Below are 21,200 nucleotides of genomic sequence, written 5' to 3'. Positions count from 1 at the left end.
AGAAGAAAGGAATTTATAAAATATAAAGCATTACCAAAACTATACCAATTGTCACCAAAAACAATGAACTAGTGGGAATGACCAGCCCAATCAAGTTCTTTCAAAGAGACTACACCCTGGCCAACAACCGCTGCTGGGTCAGGAAATGAGAGAAGCACAGGGCGGTCTGAAGAGGCTTCCTGGAATTCACTGCAAGACTCCTCCAGGCTCTCACCAATCATCACTACATGAGTAGAACAGCCTCTTTGGCAGATGTTTCTTATCCAAGATTAGAGACAATCAGCTTGTAGAGTATGCTTTTACTAGTACGCAGGTGTATACTGAAAGACATTTTCAGGAAACAAATATTTTGTAGTCAGCCACTTGGCTGCAGCCTTTCAAAATCACAAGTATAGCTGACAACAAACCCTGCCCCTCAGCCCGTTATGTCAGTGTGCCTGCCCTCTCCAGGCCATCCTCTTCGGGTCTCTGCCAACTCCGTTTTCCAGAAGGTTTCTCTGGGAAGACTCATGCAAGCTCTCTGGCCTTTGCCCCTGGATGGCCCTGGCCCATGGGATGACCCCACATTTCCCAAGCAGGAGAGAGGCTGCCCCCTCCCTTATACCTGCACGGTTCAGTCCCATCCGCTGCTACCACTGCAACTCCCACTGGGCTCTAAGACACTTCTTCCCCTTCAGGCCTGCTGTTACACCCTGGGCACTGACCAACTTCTACTGCTTCTTTAACCAACCCTCTCCTATAAAGAGCCCTGTCATCACATCACTTTCAGCTACAACTTGAGTATGCTGTCCTTTACCCATATGGATACAGATTAATATGAGCACATCCCTCAAAAAAACTTTAAAAATGGGGCAGCCCAGGTGGCTCAGCGGTTTAGCGCCGCCTTCAGTCCAGGGCGGGATCCTGGAGACCTGGGATCAAGTCCCATGGTGGGCTTCCTGCATGGAGCCTGCTTCTCCTTCTGCCTGTGTCTCTGCTTCTCTCTCTGTCTCTCATGAATAAATAAATAAAATCTTTAAAAGAAAAAAAAAACTTAAAAACTTCAGGCGCTGGTTCAACAATGACATGTTCTTCCAAATATACCATTAATGCAACATGGCCAATAAGAGCTGATCATAATTTCTGACTCACTCTTCTCCTTAATTTTCAAATTTCTCCCTCTATTATGGGAGAGAGTACATGGAAGAGGCTGTGATACATGATACAGAACCTCCATATGTAAACATGCACTGAAAATGAGTGAAGAAAGGAGGCACATGTTCATAAATTAAGATGGAACAGCTGCCACTCAGGCCAGGGAGGATGAGAAAAACCGAAGCTTTGCCTCACATTACAACCAAACCCAATTCCATGACAGCAGAAAGCCAACTAACTTCTTGACAACTGAAATACCCACTGAACAGATATTGGAATGGTCCAAATATTAATAAAAATAACAACTGCAATGGATTAAAATACAAATGTAGTATTTAAATCTATGAGTTGGAAAGGATTCAAAATTAAATCCACCTTTGGAGGATGTAGGAACCGACTCATATTTTGAAAACCGGTAAATAAAGAATCAAACACTTATTTAGAACCTCAAAGGAGCCAAGTAGTTTGCGGAAGTAAGTTGGATCATCTATCCTCCTGCCCATTTTCAAACATAAACCTATCAACTTCTAGACCTATTAATTTACAGAAAACGCAAGAGATGAAGGAACACACCAAAAACACTCCAGAGAATACAATAAGCAAAAGCAGAAACTCCATAAGACAAACCACCTTGTTTCTTTAAAAAGTTGCAGAGAAAAAAAAAAAAATGCAGGAAAACCTATAGATGAAACAACACTTGGAAAGTCTACCAATAACCTGGAAACTTGGAATCTAGGGATGTAATGTGGACTCCACAAACTGTAAAAGAGCATAAAGACACACGGCCACACTGTGATGTGTGTGATACCCTGATACTTCCAAGAGACCATCAGTAATAAGACATTAACAATTCAGGGAGTTTTTCAAAATAGAACTCTATTGTGGTTGTCTTTGTAAATCCTTCATTTTTTAAAGAGATACAACCTGAAATATTTTCAGATGAACTTATATCTCTGATGATTATAGATAAAACAAAACTGACTGTAACAATAACTGCTGAAGCTGAATGATGACACACTGGGTACACTGTACTCTTCTATTTTCACATAGTCTTGAAATTCTCAGTAACTTAAAAATCGATCAGTTTCAGGCTAATTATATATCTTAACTATAAAAAAATTAAAATAAAAATACTTCACAATTTTCATAGGGAACATGCAAAATATACCAGGACACAAAACAGGGAAGAATATCTTAAGGACAAAAAGTGGAAAGCACTTTGACCAACATCACAAACCTCTGAAAGTGATGCCCTTGGGAAGGCCACCACACTGCCAACTAGTATTCCTATATATAACCTAAATCTAGCTCTGCAAATCCAGGCTGAGAGTGAGTCTACAAAATAAAGAGCCTGTCCTCTTCAAAAATGTCAGTCATAAGAGACAAGGATATATAATTCTTCCAGATGAATAAAGAGGGGACAAAATGCACTGTATGATCCTGAATTGAAACTTGAATCAGAAAAAAAGAAACTAATTTTTGGCTATAAAGCACATTTTTGGGAGAACTGTCAAAACTTGAATAACCACTATAGATTAAAAAAACACAATTCTGTGTTTGTTAATAACTACATGATTTTGAAGTGATAGGGTGGCTATGTAAGTGAATGTCCTTGGGAAACACACGAGTAAAAAAGTACACACTGAGGTACATGGGAAGCACATGGCCTGGCCTGATGCCTGCAGACCACTGTGCAGGGGAGTGGGGAAACAGGACAGCCTCAGTGAGCAGGTGTGCAGAGAGCAGAGAGGATAGCGGATGTGGCAGGAGGCAATTGCAAGTCTGGGGGCCCATGAGAGAGTGTCACTCTTGCAACATTCCTCTAACTCTTAAAATGATTCCAAAGTACACTGTTCATATTTTAATAAAAAAATAAAAGCCATACAGGAGAAGGTTATACATTTGATTATATTATTTATAAAAATCCATCTGAAGGCTATTGTTTAAGGGAACACATGTCACAGACTGGGAAGAGATATTCAAGTACAAAAAGTAAATTGCAGCAAATATAAAGAATTCCTAAAATCAATAAGGAAAAGACAAACAACAATAAGAAAAATACACACAGATATGAACAAACAACTGACAGAAGAGAAAATCCAAATGGTGAGTGAACTACTAAGATATTTATTCAGCTCCCCCTCACAATCTTTGAAACAAAACTACTTGTCATTACTTCAGGTAGGGCCATTTCTCTTATAGATTCTGTTGTAAGCTCTAAGTAATTTTTTATAGACTGCCTAGGAGCCACTAACACCTTTATGTAGGCTGTTAAGTTTTTAATGTATATCATTTTTAATGTAGATTATTTTGTAAAACTCCTGGAGCATCACAGTTTTCAAATGGCCATCAGGTTTTCTTTCTACTATAGAAGACCATTGTCATTTTTAATATTCAGGCCTATTTTTACCTTTATTATTAAACTTTGTGACTTTAACTACAAGGTTATTTTTTACATTTTCAACACAGCATTTAAGAGGCCAAGAAATGCATAGGGGGCACCTGAGTGGCTCAGTCGGTTAAGCATCTGACTCTTGGTTTTGGCTCAGATCGTGATCCTGGGGCTGTGAGATCAAGCCCCATGTCAGGCAGTGCTGAGCAGGGGCCTAGAGCCTGCTTAAGATTCTCTCTCTCCCTCTGCCCTTCCCCCCAGATCTCTCTCTCTAAAATCAATAAATCTTTAAGAACAAAAACAAAAACATGTAAAGAATGATCCTTATCTTAGATCTCCCACTGCCCAGATATGCCCCCCTGTACTTCTCCCAGCATGTGTCCCTTTAACTTCTACTAGAACCACTCACCAGTAATTTCAATCACTATGCAGAATTGACATTTATCACTACTCTGAACGTTTTTAACTTTCAGTGCACATGTGTGTGTATCCCTGAAGATATTTTCATCTTTGCTAGTATTCAGAGAAATACAAATTTAAATTACAGTCAAGTACTATCATACACATATTAAATTGGCAAAAATTTTAAAGTCTAGCCAAATACTGAGTAAGCTATACAACAAAAGAACTCTGGCAATAATAGCTCTGGGGTCCACCAAATCATTTTCATCACTGTGTAAAAACAAAGGGATACAGGATAACCAGTGCCCTACAGACAATACAGGCCTGGAAAGAAAGGAATACAGGTGGAAGAAAGCCTTCCATCTGGAAGGCCTGCCCTTGCCCTCACTTCAGCCCAGCAGCGACAGACCCATATGGGAAAGAGCATCTGCTGGCCAACATACTGTTCTCGTAAAAATCTCTGCAGAGTGGGATGCCTGGCTGGTTCAGTTGGTAGAGCATGTAACACTTGATCTTGGGGTTGTGATTTGGAGCCCCACACTGGGTGCAGAGATTACTTAAAAACAAAATCTTAAAAAGGGGGGGGGGGGGCAATCCCTGAAGAGCCAAGTGGCAGAATGAGATAAATCAGCATGCACTACAAGTAACCAGTTGTTAGGTACCTGTCCCAGTCCTCATCTGCAGCTCTTCTTCTCCAAGATCGCTCTGCACCAGGCTTATCAAACTGGTCAAAGTCATCATCTGTGAAAGAGAGGCCATGATAATCAGTTTTACTAAATTAAAATAGACATAGATACTCAAATACTGAAGGTCCTTGACTTACAATGGTTTAACTTAGAATTTTCAACTTTACAATGCTGAAAAAGCAATATGCATTCAGTAAAAACCATGCTTCAAATTTTGAATTTGGGTTTTTTCCCAAGCTAGCAATACTAGTATGATACTTTCTTGGGATGCTGGGCAGTGAGCAGCAGCAGCCACAGCACCAAGTAACCAAGGGATCATAGGATAAACAACCAATACACTAACAACCATCCGTACCCACACAACCATTCTGTTTGTCACTTTCAGTACAGCATTCAATATATTATATAACACAGTCAACACTTTCTTAGAAAATAGGCTTTGGGTTACACGATTTGCCTTACGGTAGGCCAGGCTAAGCTACAATGTTCAGCAGGTTAGACGTACTAAACACATTTTCAAATTACAATATTTTCAACTTAGGGCAGGCTTATCAGGACATAACCCTATCATAAGTTGAGGAAAATCTGTACTGAAACAACTCGTTTAAGGATTCCTAACATAAGATTTTAAGAGGTAAAAGTTCTGGCTCTCTGCTCCTTCCTATTTGACAGATGGCCACTTCTTGTGCAGTGTCAGCTGCACCCAAGACCCAATGGTGTGGGGTGTTCCAGTATGATTCCACCTATGGCAAATTCAATGGTAGAATCAAGGCTGAGAATGGGAAACTTGTCATCAATGGAAAGTCCATCTCCATCTTCTAGGAGCGAGATCCCCCAACATCAAATGGGATAATGCTGGTACTGAGTACACTGTGGAATCCACTTGGGTCTTCACCATCATGAAGAAGGCTGGGACTCACTTGAATGGTGGAGCTGAAAGGGTCATCGTCTCTACCTCTTTTACTGAAGCCGCCATGTTTGCGATGGGCATGATTCATGAGAAGTATGACAACTCCCTCAAGACTGTCAGCGATGCCTCTTGCACCACCAACTGCTTGGCCACTCTAGCCAAGGTTATCCATGACAACTTTGGCATTGTGGAGAGACTCATGGCCATTGGTCCATGCCATCATTGCCACCCAGAAGACTGTGGACAGCCCCTCCAGGAAGATGTGGTGTGATGGCCGAGGGGCTGCCCAGAACATCATCCCTGCTTCTTCTGGCACCACCAAGCTGTAGCCAAGGTCATCCCTAAGCTGAGTGGGAAGTTCACTGGCCTGGCCTTCTGTGTCCCCAGCCCCCAACATGTCAGTGGGCCTACAATGCCGGGGCTGGCACTGCTCTCAATATCACTTTGTCAAGCTCCTTTCCTGGTACGACAATGAATTTGACCACAGCACCTGAGTGGTGGACCTTATGGTCTATATGGCCTTCATGGAGTAAGAGCCCCCTTGACCACCACCTCCAGCAAGGGCACAAGAAAAAGAGAGAGGACCTCAGCTGCTGGAGAGTCCTTGCCTGACTTATCCTCCAACACACTGAGAATTTCCTGCCCTCTGCGCAGTCTCCATCCCAGACCCCCTAAAGAAGGGGAGGGACTTAAGAAGGCCCTACCTCATCATGTACCCCTATCAAGTACACAGTACCCAAATAAATAAATTGATTAAATACAGAAATTCCACATGTAACTATTAAAAATGCTGGGGCACCAGAGTGGCTTAGTCGGTTCAGTTTCTGACTTTTGGTTTCAGCTCAGGTCATGATTTCAGGGTTGTGAGATCAAGCCCTACATCAGGCTCCATGCTGGGCATAGAGCCTGCTTAAGAATCTCTCTCCCTTTGCCCTCCCATCCTAGTCGTATGCACATGCTCTTGCTCTCAAAAAAAGTTAAAAAAAATTTAAGTACAAAGTGCTATTGAACACTTATCAGGCATGAAAAATCACTAACACTAGAATTTTTTTTAAATTGTAAATTTTAATAAGATATTTTCCATACAAAATAAGTTTTCAGTATATATCCTTACTGCAATTACATGAAAGGGAAAAAAACTAATGCTTTGCTAAAAGTTAAGATACTTTTATATGATTTTTGTAATCCCTACATTTTTCCAAATTAACCACAGAAAACAAAGACCTCATTTAAGTGATGTAGAGATTATAGAGAATTGCTGACCAATAGAAATAAAATGCAAGTCACATATAATTACAAATTTTCTAGAAGCCACATTAAAAGTAAAAGGAATGAAACTTTAACAGGTGAAAAAAAAATTTTTTTTAAGATTTTATTTATTTATCCATGAGAGACACAGAGAGAGAGAGAGGCAGAGACACAGGAAGAGGGAGAAGCAGGCTCCATGCAGGGAGCCCGATGTAGGACTCGATCCCGGGACTCCAGGATCATGTCCTGGGCTGAAGGCAGGCGCCAAACCGTTGAGCCACCTAGGGATCCCCCAACAGGTGAAATTTTAACAACATATTTTATTTAACCTAGCATATCCAAAATATTATAGCATGTAACCAAAACAGAAAATATTAACAAGACATTTTACATTTTTCCCCTATCAAGTGTATATCTCACATAGAGTACATCTCCTATATCATTTTAAATTTTAATTAGGAAAAACAAATAATTGGAACAAAAGTTTTTCCTCTTAGATATATACACATGAGCAAAGAGCCTTGAGGAGCAGCAGCAGCAGACAGACACCTCCCCAGAGAGAATCTACATAGCGGGGTCAGATCATAAAAACACCAAGAACGCCCCAGGAATTTTTCCAGCCTAGGGCTAGGAACTAAATAATCAAGTTCTAATAAGGTAATAATACATTAATTCCAACCATACAGTCCCAAACAAATGATTTTTTAAAAATCCAAGGATGAAGGTATTAGAAAACTGGTACCCTTGAGGAATGCCACATCCAGCATGATGGTACAACCCCACTCCCTGTGAAACTGGTAAGAATTATTTTTACTGAAATGACCATTTAAAGTCTCTGGAATTAATCCTAAAGGCAAGAAATGAAAATTCTAAAGGCATCAAATGAAAAACACTTTTTTAAGAAATCTGCTCAAAGAACTGCAAGAATCTGTGGCTTTTAAATCAGTACCTCTTACTGCCTTCTCTACCTCCCAGTTCAGTGGGGCTTCAACTTTGCTCCAGATTGGTACAGCCAAGAACTCAGCCCTCCACATTCCTCATCCTGCCCCTGTTGCCCAGGCCTGCGCTGAATTCTGCAGGAGTGCCACTGAGAGGCAGGAGCTCCTTTCATCCATCCAGGCCCTACCTTTAAGAGATGCTGCTGGAGTCCAGGCAGCAACGGACCTAGCTCATGGGATTTCACACCAAGAAAAGCCAGCCAAAGATACCTAGAACTACTCCGCCCTCCTTTCCAGCCCCACCATCCAGGCACTCAGCTCTGAAGTGAGGATGTCACTCAGAGACAAGTACACCACGGTCCCTACCGACAGCCCAAGAGCTCTGACTCCGGGTTTCCCCAAGGGAGAAAAGCACGGCTTAGAACAACAGAACTCCATCCAAAACTCTCTCTGAGGAGCCGACTTCATGGAACAGGGCGCAAAAAAGTTCTGGCCAAAAGGTACTCTCAAAAACAGTGATAATTTTGGATAGCTAACTGGAAGGACAGTTAAGAGTCACTGGAGCTAAAGCCTGAACTAACTACCTAGCATGCCAGAGAGAAATGAAATGGGGAGACTGGCGGGAAGGGCCCCCCTGGGTTAAAAAAGATTTCACTGACCTCAGACACCATTCAATCAAAGGAGCATGAATTTAACTGCATCGGTTTACAAAGCAAATTATACCCCAGGACATTGTTGAAAGTGTGATCAGAAATAGCTCCGCCAACACACCACCACCCCAGGATAACTACATGCCCAAGGCTATGGCCTCTGAGGAGTGGTATCAGAGGTGTCCACAGCCCAGAGTAGAGTAGGGGATGGAAGAGACTTCACGAACACCTGGCCAGTCACCAACAAGTAAACAAGCAAATAGTAATAAGCCCAGGGGTGGGAAATAGGGAGATCAGCTCCAGAGCTGACACAATACATTATCTAAAATGTTCAATTTCCAACAGGAATCACAAGACTTGCAAACAAACAAAAAACCATGACCCATAGTCCACTGGAGGGAAAAAAGCAGGCAACAGAAACTGCCTATGAAAGAATTAGATACTCACTGTTTTAAGTAATTCAAAGAGCTAAATGAAACATGACTAAGGAACTACAGGGAAGTATGGTAACACTGTCCCATCAAATACATGATGTGAATTATTAAAAAAAATATTCTGCAATTGAAAACTGAAATGAAAGATTCACCAAAAGGGCTCAACAATAGGTTTAAGTTGAAAGAAGAATTTGTATTCTAAAAATAAAGAGATTATCCAGGACACCTGGTGCCTCAGTTGGTTAATCATCTGCTTTTGGCTCAGGTCATGACCCCAGGGTCCTGGGACTGAGCCCCATAGGGAATCCCTGCTCAGCAGGGAGTCTGCTTCTCCCTGTCCTTCCCGGGCTAGTGCTCTCACTCACTCACTTTCTCTCTCAAATAAATAAATAAAATCTCCAAAAGAAAAAAAAAAATTATCCAATCCAAAGAACAAAAAGGAAAAAATTTTTAAAAATGAATATAGCTTCGGAGAAATGTGAGACACCATTAAGCACACCAATATAAATGTAATAGGAGTATCAGAAGAAAGAAGAAAAAGAGAAAAAATATTTGAATAGCTGAAAACTTCCCAAATTTATTGGTATGGATTAATCTATACATCCAAAAAGCCCAACAAACTTAAGGTAGAATAAACACAAACATCATAGTCAAAATGTTTCACACACGAGGAAAAACCTCTAAGAACAGCAAGAGAAAAACAACTCATCGCAAGAGAACTCAAGTAAGATTAACAGGTGATGCTCATCAGACAGAGCGGTCAGCAAAGAAAGGGCTCAAAGAATTCTAGAACCAGCAAAACTATCAAAAATTAACATGAAATAAAGATACTCACAGATAAACAAAAATAGGAAGAATCTGTTGCTAGCTGACTCTGTGTAGCTTACTGAATTGCAAAAAAGAAATGCTAAAGTCCTTTTTCTCTGTTCCCTCACCAATGAATCTGAGCTCACAGTTCTTATACATATAATGGTTGAGATTATACTGGATATCAGACCTAACAAATACAGGACAATCAACCCAACAACAGAATACATTCTTCTCACGTGTTCTCACGTTTTCATAGAAAATTCTCAAGGATATATGTCAGGCCATAAAACAATTCTTAATAAACTTTTAAAAAGGTCAAAATCACACAAAGCATAGTCTCCAACTAAAATAATAAAACTAGGAGTGATTTCAGAGGTCTCCACAGCCCAGAGTAGAGTGGGAGATGGAACAGACTTCACTTATACCTATTAATGTCAGTTAATAGAAGGATAGTGGAAAATCCATAAATATGTGGAAATTAAACACACACTTCATCAACCAAGAGGTAAAAGAAGAAATAACTAGGGAAATAAAGTGCCCTGAGACAAAGGAACACAAAACTACAACTACAAAGTTCATGAGATGAAGCAAAAGCAGTACCTGGGAGGGAAATTTATGGCTGTAAATGCCTATACTAACAAAGAAAGACCTCAAATCAACAGCTTTACTTTAAATCTTAAGAAATTGGAAAAAGAAAAGCATACTAAACCAAAAGACGGCAAAAGGAATAATAAAGATTAGATGAGATAAATTGAGACTTGAAAACTACTTTAAAAAAAAAAAAAGAAAAATACTTTCAAACTCCTTCTATCAGACCAGTATAAAACTGACAAGGACATTATAAAAGAAAAAAAATACAAAACTAGACCACTCTCTCTCACAAACACATGTGCAAAACTCCTTTTAAAAAAATTAATATATAAATTCAGTAACACATTAAAAGGACAATTACATCATTACCACATGGGTTTATCCCAAGGATGAAAAGTTCATTTAACATTCAAAAATTAATCAATATTTTTTAAAAAATGAAATATATTAATAAACTACAAATGGAAAATCTAATTATCACCTCAAAAGATGTAAAACAAGTGTTAGTCAAAGCCCAATATTCATTCCTTATAAAACCCCTCACCAAACTAGGAACAGAGGTAGAGACGAACACTTTCAACCTGGGATTAGGAATCAGATGAGGATTTTAACTCCAGCTACCTCACTCCAGCACTGTCCTGAAAGTTCTATGTAGTGAAACCAGACAAGAAAAAGAATTCAGACAGAAAAGGAACAAGTAAAATTGTCTTTATTTACAGCAAACATGACCAACTACATAGAAAATCACATGGAATCTATCTTCAAAAAATAATGAAACTAGTAAGTGAATCAAGCAAGACTGTAAAACCTAAGATCAATACCAAAATATCAATAGTTTTACTACATACAAGTGATGACTAACTGGAAACTAAATTAAAAACCAAATTCTCAGTAACAAAAAATATGGAATACTGGAAATAAATTTGAAAAAAGGGTGTGAAAAACCTGTACATTAAGAACTATGAAACTATGCTGACAGAAAAACTTAATGAAGTGACAGTGATGTGAAATGTTGGGGTTCAAGAGCCAAGGGTCAAGGAAGAATTCTTGAGAAATCTTCAGTAAAACGCATGGTTTTATTAAAGCATGGACAAGACATGCAGGCAGAGAGAGATGCAGGGGGGTCATGAGGAGTGGGGAGGGGTGAAAGAGAGCAGGGGTCTCTAAGGAATTGGGAAGCAAGGTTTCCAGACCTTGAGGGGCTAGTTGGTGTTAGGAAAGAGTCGTTTACTACAGTCCAGGGAAGCCATGCTCATGAGACCCTCAGGACGTGTGTCGGTAGGCCATATGCCCAGGGGATGACTGCTAATATATATTGGGGGGGCAGGGGACAGAGATAAAGAAGTTTCCAGAGGGGTTTTCCCAGGATCCTGGAGGTCAGGCTAATGGCAAGCTAAGGTTGCCTTCTGCCTCTAGCAAAGTATTGACTTCCAGGCAGTAGAGTTCCTGGAGGGTGGTCACCCTGCCTGTCCCACAGATTTGTCACTGGGCTCCAAGTTGTAAAGCGATTTAATTTTTTCTATGTTTCTTTTGCCTTTGCTCTCCACATCAGTAAACCCTGTTCATAAATCAAGACTCATTATTATCTGAATATCAATTCTCAGGACACCTGGGTGGCTCAGCAGTTGGGCGCCTGCTCAGGGTGTGATCTTGGAGTCCTGGGATAGAGTTCTGCATCAGGCTCCCTGCATGGAGCCTGCTTCTCTCTGCTTATGTCTCTGCTTCTGTCTCTTGTGAATAAATAAATAAAATCTTAAAAAAAAAAAATGAAATGTCAATTCTCCCCAAATTGATCTACAGATTTAATGTAATCTCTTCAAAAATCCCAGCAACTTTTCTGTAGAAATTTAAAAAGTGATCTAGGGGCACCTGGGTGGCTCAGTTGGTTATAACAGCAGCTGTCTTCCGCTCAAATCATGATCTCAGGGTCCAGGGATCAATCCTCCCGCGGGGCTCCCTGCTCAGTAGGCAGCCTTCCTCTCCACTGCTTGTGCTCTCTCGTGCCTTCTCTCAAACAAATAAAACCTTAACAATTTGTTTAAGGTTTTATTTATTTATTCATGAGAGACACAGAGAGAAAGGCAGAGACATAGGCATAGGCTCTCACAGGGAGCCTGCTGCAGAACTTGATCCCAGGACTCCGGGATCACAGCCTGAGCCGAAGGCAAACGTTCAACCACCCAGGCATCCCCCTCAAAATTTAAGTGGTTCTAAAATTCATATTGAAATACAAAGGACCTAAAATAACCTAAACAATTCAGAAAAAAAAAAAAAAAGAGCATGTTGGAGAGCTCTCATTGCCTGATTTTAAAAAGTATTAGAAAGCTGTAATACTGAAACTGTGGTGTTGGTATAGACAAATAGACCAATGGAACAGAATAGTCTGTCCAGAACATACATGGACAACTGATATTTTACAAAGATTCAAAAAACAGCCTTTTCAAATGGTACTGGAATAACTGGATTGCCATATGGATCGCCATGCGGGGGGTGGGGGGAATGAAGGAAAGAAAAACAGGAAAAAACAAGTGAACCTGGATCCATTCCTTACAAAAACACAAAAAAATAATCTTTGTGGTCCTTGGGTTATGCAAGAATATACTGGTGACAGCAAAAGCACAATTATTAAAGAACAAAATGAGGAGCCCCTGGGTGGCCCAGTTGGTTAAGCTTCTTCCTTTGCCTCTGGTCCTGATCCAGGATCCTGGGATTGAGCCCGGCATTTGGGCTCCCTGCTCAGCAGTGAATCTGCCTCTCCCTCTCCCTCTCTGCACTCCTGCTTGTGCTTGCTCTCTGTGTCAAATCAATAAATAAAATCTTTAAAAAAAAAATAATCTGGACTTCATCAAAATTTAAAACTTCTATGCTCCAGAAGTCATCATTAAGAAAATGAAGACAAGCCAAACTAATAGTCTTTGTAAAGTATATATCTATTAATAAAGAACCTACCTGCAGAAAATATCAAAAACTCTCAAGTTTAACAATAAAAATCCAACTATTTCTACAGGGCAAAAAAATTTTTTAAAGATTTTATTGATTTGAGAGAGAGAGAACTGCAAGCAGGGGGAGGAGCAGAGGGAGAGGGAAGGGGAAAGAATCTCAAACTGACTCTGCAAGGAGCCTGGACAAGGGAACCCAACCACTCTGAGACCATGCCCTGAGCTGAAACCAAGAATCACAAGCTTAATAACCAAGTACACTGCCCAGTGTCCTTAAAGGGAAAAATATTTAAATAGAGACTTCACCGAAAAAACATGTATTATGACAAACAGCATATGAAAAGATTCTCAGTATTACACTGTCCTTAGGGAAGTATGGATTAAAACCACAATTCACCAGGACCTATCTATGAGAATAGCTAAAATTTAAAGCACCTGCTATATCAAATGTTGTCAAGGATGTGGAGCAACTGAAGTCTTATACCCTGCTGACAGGAATATGAAGTGATATAACTACTTAATAAAATAGTTTGGTAGTTTCTTAAAAAGTTAAATATACCCTACCGTATGATCCAGCCATTCTACTCCTATGTAACTACCCAAGAGGAAAGGAAATATAAATCCACACAAAAGGCTTATACACAAATGTTCATAGCCACATTACTGGTTAAAGCTCAAAACCGCAAACAACCCAAATAATCATCAATAGGAAAAAAGATAAACAAATTGTGAAATATCCCTAAGCGCAACTCTACTCAGCAATAAAGAAGAAATACTGATACCCTCAACAACATGATCTTCAAAATAATTACGTTGAGAGAAACCAGACAAAAAAAAGAACATGTACTCTCAGATTCCTTTTTATGAAATGATACTGTTAAAACAGTAACAGAATCAGCATTTGCTGGGGGCAGCAGAAGCGGGAGGCAGGAATTAGGACACAGACATTCCTGGTGATGGTACATTTATTGCACTGACTATGGTTGTAATTTCATGTACATATACACATATTCCAGCTTATCAAATGGTGTGTTTCAAAGATATACAATCTCTTATATGTTGATTATACTTCAATGCAGTTTTTTAAAAAGATAATTATGAAACTGGTCAGGGATGAAAAACTCAAATGTCTACAGAAGTACACAGGGATACGAATATAAATGAGCAAAGCAGACTGAACAGGAAATATGTCAAATTAGCAGGACTTTACCTTGTTTACAGACAGTAGCATTACCACCTACTACAGAAAATGCAGGCCCAGGTGGCCCGGGTGGCTCAGCGATTTAGCGCCACCTTCAGCCCAGGGCCTGATCCTGGAAACCCAGGATCGAGTCCCACGTCGGGCTCCCAGCATGGAGCCTGCTCCTCCCTCTGCGCGCACGCGTGCGTGTGTGTGTGTGTGTGTGTGTGTGTGTGTGTGTGTCTCCTCTCTCCTCTCTCTGTCTCTCATGAATTAAAAAAAAAAATCTGAAAAAAAAAAAAAAAAGAAAATGCAGGCCCAATGAGGGCAGATTCCAGCTTTTCAAGAGAAGACAAATATAAATGCTTTCCTAGTTGTTAAAAGTAAGCAACTAATTCAATTTTCTGCTAAATAACAGTTTTCTGTTAGCTTTAGATTAGTTTTCTGTTAAGTTTCTGGGTTAGTTTTCCTTCCTCCCCAAGATTACATACATAACGAAAACAAGAGAGCATTTCCTAGCTATGACATGACAGATGGGAGCTAAACTTGTGAACACAGCATATAAGGTACACATAGATACATTTGTCAAATCATTATGTTGTATACCAGAAACATGTAACACTGTGTCAATTATGCTCAAATATTTTTAATTTAAAAACAAAATGTACACAGGTTATATCTTCCAGTATTTACTATATTAGAAATTAAAACCAAGGCATTTTTAAAACATCTTATTCACAATTCATGTAGAAGAAACAATAAACCCATTACATGTTAATGTAACATATGAAAGCTGTATTTAAAAAAAAAAGATTTTTGTTTTGCATAACTCCTTAATGTCTGTCTGTACAGAAGACAGCTGCATTTTTACATCTGCTTCTCCATTCAATCTCTTGCAATATATTGCTCTGATGGAAGTGCATGAAAGAAATCTGACTCCAAATATATGTGAAGTTGCAAAAGAGTGTTAATAACGTTTTCAGATAATTTCAGATACTCTTGATACTATGCCAATAACTCAACAAGTGGTGGTTTCTTAAAGGCTATTTGCAAAGCAGAATCCGAAGCCTTATCAATGAACATCTTGTAACTCTCACCTGTTAAAATGCACTAGTATGTCTTGCACTGTAAATATATCTTTTAACGTAATTATGTAACATCTTTAAAAAAGTGTTCACTAAGTTATGCTATTCTTACAAATGTAAACACCTTTCATTACTTAATATCAAAAATTACATTTGTTAATAGCACCACCAATTTCATCAGAAAAGTCTTCAAATATTGGGATATTTTCAAATTCACCATAGCAAATACAACTTCTCCAAAATTCTATTTTTACTTGAAAGCTTGGATTTTCTCATTGGCAATCAATACTGTCAGTTGTTTCCTTGAATAGACAAGCTCACTTCATTTGCAAGAAAACATCTGCCAAATACTAGTCTGAATAATTCGTTTATCAGTTGTCTTTTCAAGTAAAACTGGTGTTCTATGAAAAAATACAAAGCGAAACAAAAAACAGCAAATTCAGCTCAACTCAATCAGAAAAGTACTTTCCCTACAGGCCACAGGTGGTAGTAACAGAAATACCTTATGTATACTTCCCATTTTGACAAAAACCTTTTTTTTCCCTTTTCTTAAGGGGGGGGGGTGGAGAGGGACAGAGAAAAGAGAATCTTAAGCAGGCTCCACTGCAGGGCTTGATATCAAAACCCTGAGATCATGACCTGAGCTGAAATTGGACACTTAAAACAACTGAGCCACCCAAGTGCCCCCCAAAAAATATTTTTTAAATGTACTTCAGGATCAAGATTAATAATTTTTTTAAGATTTTATTTATTTATTCGTGACAGACAGAGAGAGAGAGAGAGAGAGAGAGAGAGAGAGAGAGAGAGAGAGAGAGGCAGGCAGAGGGAGAAGCAGGCTCCATGCAGGGAACCTGACGTGAGACTCGATCCCGCGTCTCCAGGATCATGCCCTGGTCTGAAGGCAGGCAGGCACTAAACGCTGAGCCACCGGGGCTGCCCAAGATTAATAAAATTAATAACGTTTACTGCTTCATCAAGGATCTTCCTAAACAAAACCTGTTTTGTTTTTTGTTTTGTTTTGTTTTGTTTGTATGTAGCTTGACTTTTAAGTTTGTGGCCACTGCCTTGATTCATGTTGAGGCAACAAACTGAGTCACCATTACTTTTGCAACACTGGTGCAAATGTAAGCACAGTAAAAAAGGCACATCAGGTCTTAGCACTTTTATGAAAACAGACCTCACAGACACTCTAGAATAGTCTTGGGGACTCTTTAAGACTTTGAAAGTCTGTTGTTATCCAACCAGAGAATGTAGATAGATAGTATGGATAAGGATGCTCACACTCACCAAGGAATGTTTTATCAACAAAGGAAAAGTGGAAACCAAGCAAATATCCAATAAAAGACAACAAAAAGGTAAAATTAAAATACAGTCCTGCAATTATATACTAGGCAGCAATAAGAACTATCACTAGTATTGCTATATTTCCTGACATGGAAAAATGTCTCCAATAATATAATGTGGGAGGAAAACATTCCACAATACCATGCTTTATAATGCACCACTTTACATGTAAAATATGGCTGTATGTGCATCTGGAAGGATACAAGCAAAACTGCTAATGGTAATTATCTTTCTGTGTGGAATTAATTATAGACTGTCTTCTGTATTCTTCGTTACATTTTTACAGAACCTATTTTCTCTCTTACAATAACAATTTATACTTACTCAAGTAATATAGTTATTATAAAAACTTCTTGGAATACCAAAAAGGTACAAAGATGGTATTAAAATCACCCTAAATTTCTCCCATCAGATAAGAGAGCGCCTGTGTGGCTCACGTGGTTATGTGTCCGACTCCAGATTTCTGTTCAAGTCATGATCTCAGGGATCCCTGGGTGGCTCAGCAATTTGGCACCTGCCTTTGGCCCAGGGCATGATCCTGGAGTCTCGGGATGGAGTCCTGCATTGGGCTCCCTGCATGGAGACTGCTTCTCCCTCTAACTGTCTCTGCCTCTCTCTCTCTCTCTCTCTCTGTCTCTCCTGAATAAATAAAATCTTAAAAAAAAAAAAAAAGTCATACCTCAGGGTCAGATGGATCCCAATTTCTGGCTCTGTGGTGGGTGTGCAACATATTTAAGATTCTCTCTCTCCCTCCCCCTCTAAACCTCCCCCATACTCAGCTAAAGCTCTCTCAAAAAAAAAAAAAAAAAAAAAAAACAATCACAACATCAAGTGAACATCAATCCAAATGTTTATTTGTGCACACATCTGAACATATAATGTGCTAACTTAAAAACAGGATGGTATGATGTTCTTAATGAAGTATGAAATTTCACACTATTTAAATTTATCAGCAGAAAAAGCCACTGAAGGGGCACCTGGGTGGCTAAGGCAGGTAAGCATACGATGACTCTTGATCTCAGGGCAGTTGAGTTCAAGCTCTACACTGGGCTCCATGCTGGGTGTGCAGCCTACTTAAAGTTTTTAAAGCCACTGAAGTAAAAAAATCAATGGAATGATGGTAATTCAAGTAAAAATGTATCAACCCAGGAGACATTTTGAGGGAAGGGGCAAGGGAAAGTTTCACAGACTAGGCAGTAACAGAGAGGAAGACTAATGGCTAGATTTTTGACAAGCAGATGGGCATACAGGGAAGAGAGCAAAGAGGGTGAAGAGTGCTGTGTAAGCCCAGAAGACTGTGAGTAGTTCAGGAGGTCTGAGTAGTCCATGGTCTCTCCATGGAGAGAAGCAACAGGAAAAATAAATGCAGAAAAGGTAGATTCAGGGCATTCCTGAAGAATCAATGGGAGAAACTACACTTAATATGCAACATGATTGTAGTTTAGAAAAATTATTTAGCAACAAAAAGCAGCAATGACTGAAATGATGATAAACAATGATCTGAACAACAAAGAACTACAAATCAAGTAAAAACAAAACAAAACAAGCCCTGGCTAGCATCACAGTAAGGAATAGATGGGAGAATAAGACAATGGATAAACCAGAATCTTTTTTTTTTTTTTTTAAGATTTAGTTTTTTTAGAGACTGAGAGAGCAAGTGAGCATGAGCAGGGGTGGGGGGGGGGGGTGTTAGGCATAGAGGGAGAAAGAGAAACTTAAGCAGACTCCTCACTGAGTTGAGTTGGTGGAGCCCAACTCAGAGCTCAAAACCACACCACTCAGACCATGACCTGATCCAAAATCAAGTCAGAAGCTCAACCAACTGAGTCACCGAGGCACCCCAGAATCTGTCCATTTAGAAACTCCAAGTCAGGGACGCCTGGGAGGCTCAGTGGTTGAGCATCTGCCTTCAGCTCAGGGCGTGATCCCGGAGTCCCGGGGTCGAATCCTACATTGGGCTCCCGGCATGGTGCCTGCTTCTCCCTCTGCTAGGTCTCTGCCTCTCTGTATGTCTCTCATGAATAAATAAATAAAATCTTAAAAAAAAAAAAAAAAAACTCCAAGCCACGTTAACTGACAAGGACAAAAGAGAAGTCAAAGAAAACATCAGTACTTCAAACCCAGAGTGTTTGTGGGATGTGAATTGATTGATAAATGTGGTTTATTTTGGGGTTGAGTATGGGCAGAAGGTAATGAGTTTATTTTTTTTTAATTTTTATTTATTTATGATAGTCACAGAGAGAGAGAGAGAGAGAGAGAGAGAGAGGCAGAGACACAGGCAGAGGGAGAAGCAGGCTCCATGCACCGGGAGCCCAACATGGGATTCGATCCCAGGTCTCCAGGATCGCGCCCTGGGCCAAAGGCAGGCGCCAAACCGCTGCACCACCCAGGGATCCCATGAGTTTGGTTTTTAAAATGTCACATGGGTCTTATTATATACCAGTCAACTTCTGTAATACTAAAAGCAAGTATGACTTGCTAACTAACTGTACCAGTACTGAATAGTCTCTGATTCTCAGATACTAAGCAGATGTTGAACAATTCCATTCCATTCTGACCCTCATAATGTGGAGTTAGCAGACAGGTTGAGGGCTCAGTCTCACAAGATTGCCCCACTTCACCTGTAAGCTGCAAATGGGGTGCCCCGACTACCCACACTTCTACTGGCCAACTACAAATTCAGGGGTTCCCACAATCACCCTTCCCCCAGCTTAAATAATTCAACTGAATGGTTTACAGAACCCCTCACAGAACCCAGGAAAACAGGATACTTACTATGACAGTTTATTATAAAGGATAAAAATGAAGAGACAGATATAAGTGAGACGAAACTGGGAAGGGTCCAAATGCAAAAGCCTACATCCCCATGGTAAGGGTATGCCACTCTCCCAACATAGGGATGTGGAAGCTATCCCGAAACCTTTCACTGAGGGATTTTTATGGTCTCATTAGCTAGGCATGACTTAAACTACTGACCAAAGATGACAGTACTCAATCTCCAGCTCATCTCCTACCTCCCAGGAAATGAGGCAGAGCTGAAAATTCTAACCCTTTAAACATGTGGTTGTTTTTTAGGCAATTGGCCATCATCCTGAAACTACCTAGGTAAATCCCCCCAAAAAAGTGAGTCATCCATTGGCATACAAAGGCAATAAATTCAAAGGGTTTCAGGAGCTTTGTGCCAAGAACCTGTTCAATAGAACCTCACAGGGACGCCTGGGTGGCTCAATAGTTGAACGTCTGTCTGCCTTTGGCTCAGGCTGTGATCCAGGATTTCCGGGATCGAGTCTGACATCAGGCTCCCTGCATGGAGCCTGCTTCTCCCTCTGCCTATGTCTCTGCCTCTCTCTGTGTGTCTCTCATGAATAAATTTTTAAAAAATAAAATCTAAAAAAAATAAATAAATAATAGAATCTCACAATGTGACCTTATAGAAAAAGGATCATTACAGATATAATTGTTAAGATAAGGTCATGCTGGATTGGGATGGGCCCTAAATCCTGTGACTGCTGTGACAATTCCACTTCTAGGTGTACATAAACAAGCAATGAAAACACGAGTTTGAAGAGGTATTTATACACCCATGTTCATGGCAGAATTACAATAACCAAAAGGTGGAAGCAATCCAAGTATCCATCAATGCATAAATAGATAAAATGTAGTCTAGCCATACAACGGGACATGTAGTCATAGGAAATTCTGACACCTGCTACAACATGAACCTTGACAGCATTATGCTCGGTGAAATAGGCCATTCACAAAAAGACAAAAGCTGTATGACTGCCCTTATACAAGGTCCCAAGAGTAGGTGAAATCATAAAGACCAAAAGTACAGTGTGGGTGCCAGGGGAGGGGACATGGGAGGGGAAATGGGGAGTTAGTGTTTCACGGGGACAAGAGTAAGAAGGTGGAATATATATGAAAATATGAGTGGCCATCATTTCATATTGTTGTAACTAGATGATGGACATACAGGAACTATGCAATTATTTTTAAGTTGAAATGTTCTCCATAATAAGTTTTTCATATAAGAGATATTTTAAACTATGAACGAATAATTTTCTACTTCTGACAAGGACTCGAAACATCTCACCAAATATTGCTGATGAGTGTGTGGAGATAAAGCATTCTCACTGACTAGCGGTAGCTATGCAAAATGGCACAAATCCTACACAAAATTGTATCTGACAATATCTGGCAAAAATCTACATGCATTTACCTCTTTTTCCTCTGACAATCCTAAACCAAAGACACATTGGTAAAAATACAAAATGACATATGCAAAGGCTAACCTTTGTGGCATAAAATAAATACTACATATTGGTTATGAATGCGTATATGTAGAAGTATTTATTAATATCTTGACATTGATACCTAACAGAAATAGAGATCAGAAATACACCAAATTCTGGATTAGTGTCTGACTCCGGAGAAGAGTTAGGCAATCACGCAAAGCA

The 21,200-nt window shown here is 39.8% G+C and overlaps 1 protein-coding gene across 7 annotated transcripts in view; it reads right to left on the bottom strand.

The window, feature by feature from the left end:
* RBM33 (RNA binding motif protein 33) overlaps positions 1-21,200 on the bottom strand; it is a 136,044-nt gene that overhangs the window by 104,437 nt on the left and 10,407 nt on the right. For all 7 annotated transcript variants that reach the window (XM_072763242.1, XM_072763243.1, XM_072763244.1 and 4 more), the window contains one exon: positions 4,591-4,669. In XM_072763242.1, coding sequence (XP_072619343.1) covers positions 4,591-4,669 — 79 coding nt within the window. The remainder of the gene's footprint in view (positions 1-4,590; positions 4,670-21,200) is intronic.

This window comes from Vulpes vulpes, chromosome 7 (genome assembly GCF_048418805.1).
Source record: "Vulpes vulpes isolate BD-2025 chromosome 7, VulVul3, whole genome shotgun sequence".
NCBI classification, from domain to species: domain Eukaryota; kingdom Metazoa; phylum Chordata; class Mammalia; order Carnivora; family Canidae; genus Vulpes; species Vulpes vulpes.
Note: the sequence above shows the minus strand (reverse complement) of the source record. Positions and strands in the feature narration are given on the sequence as shown.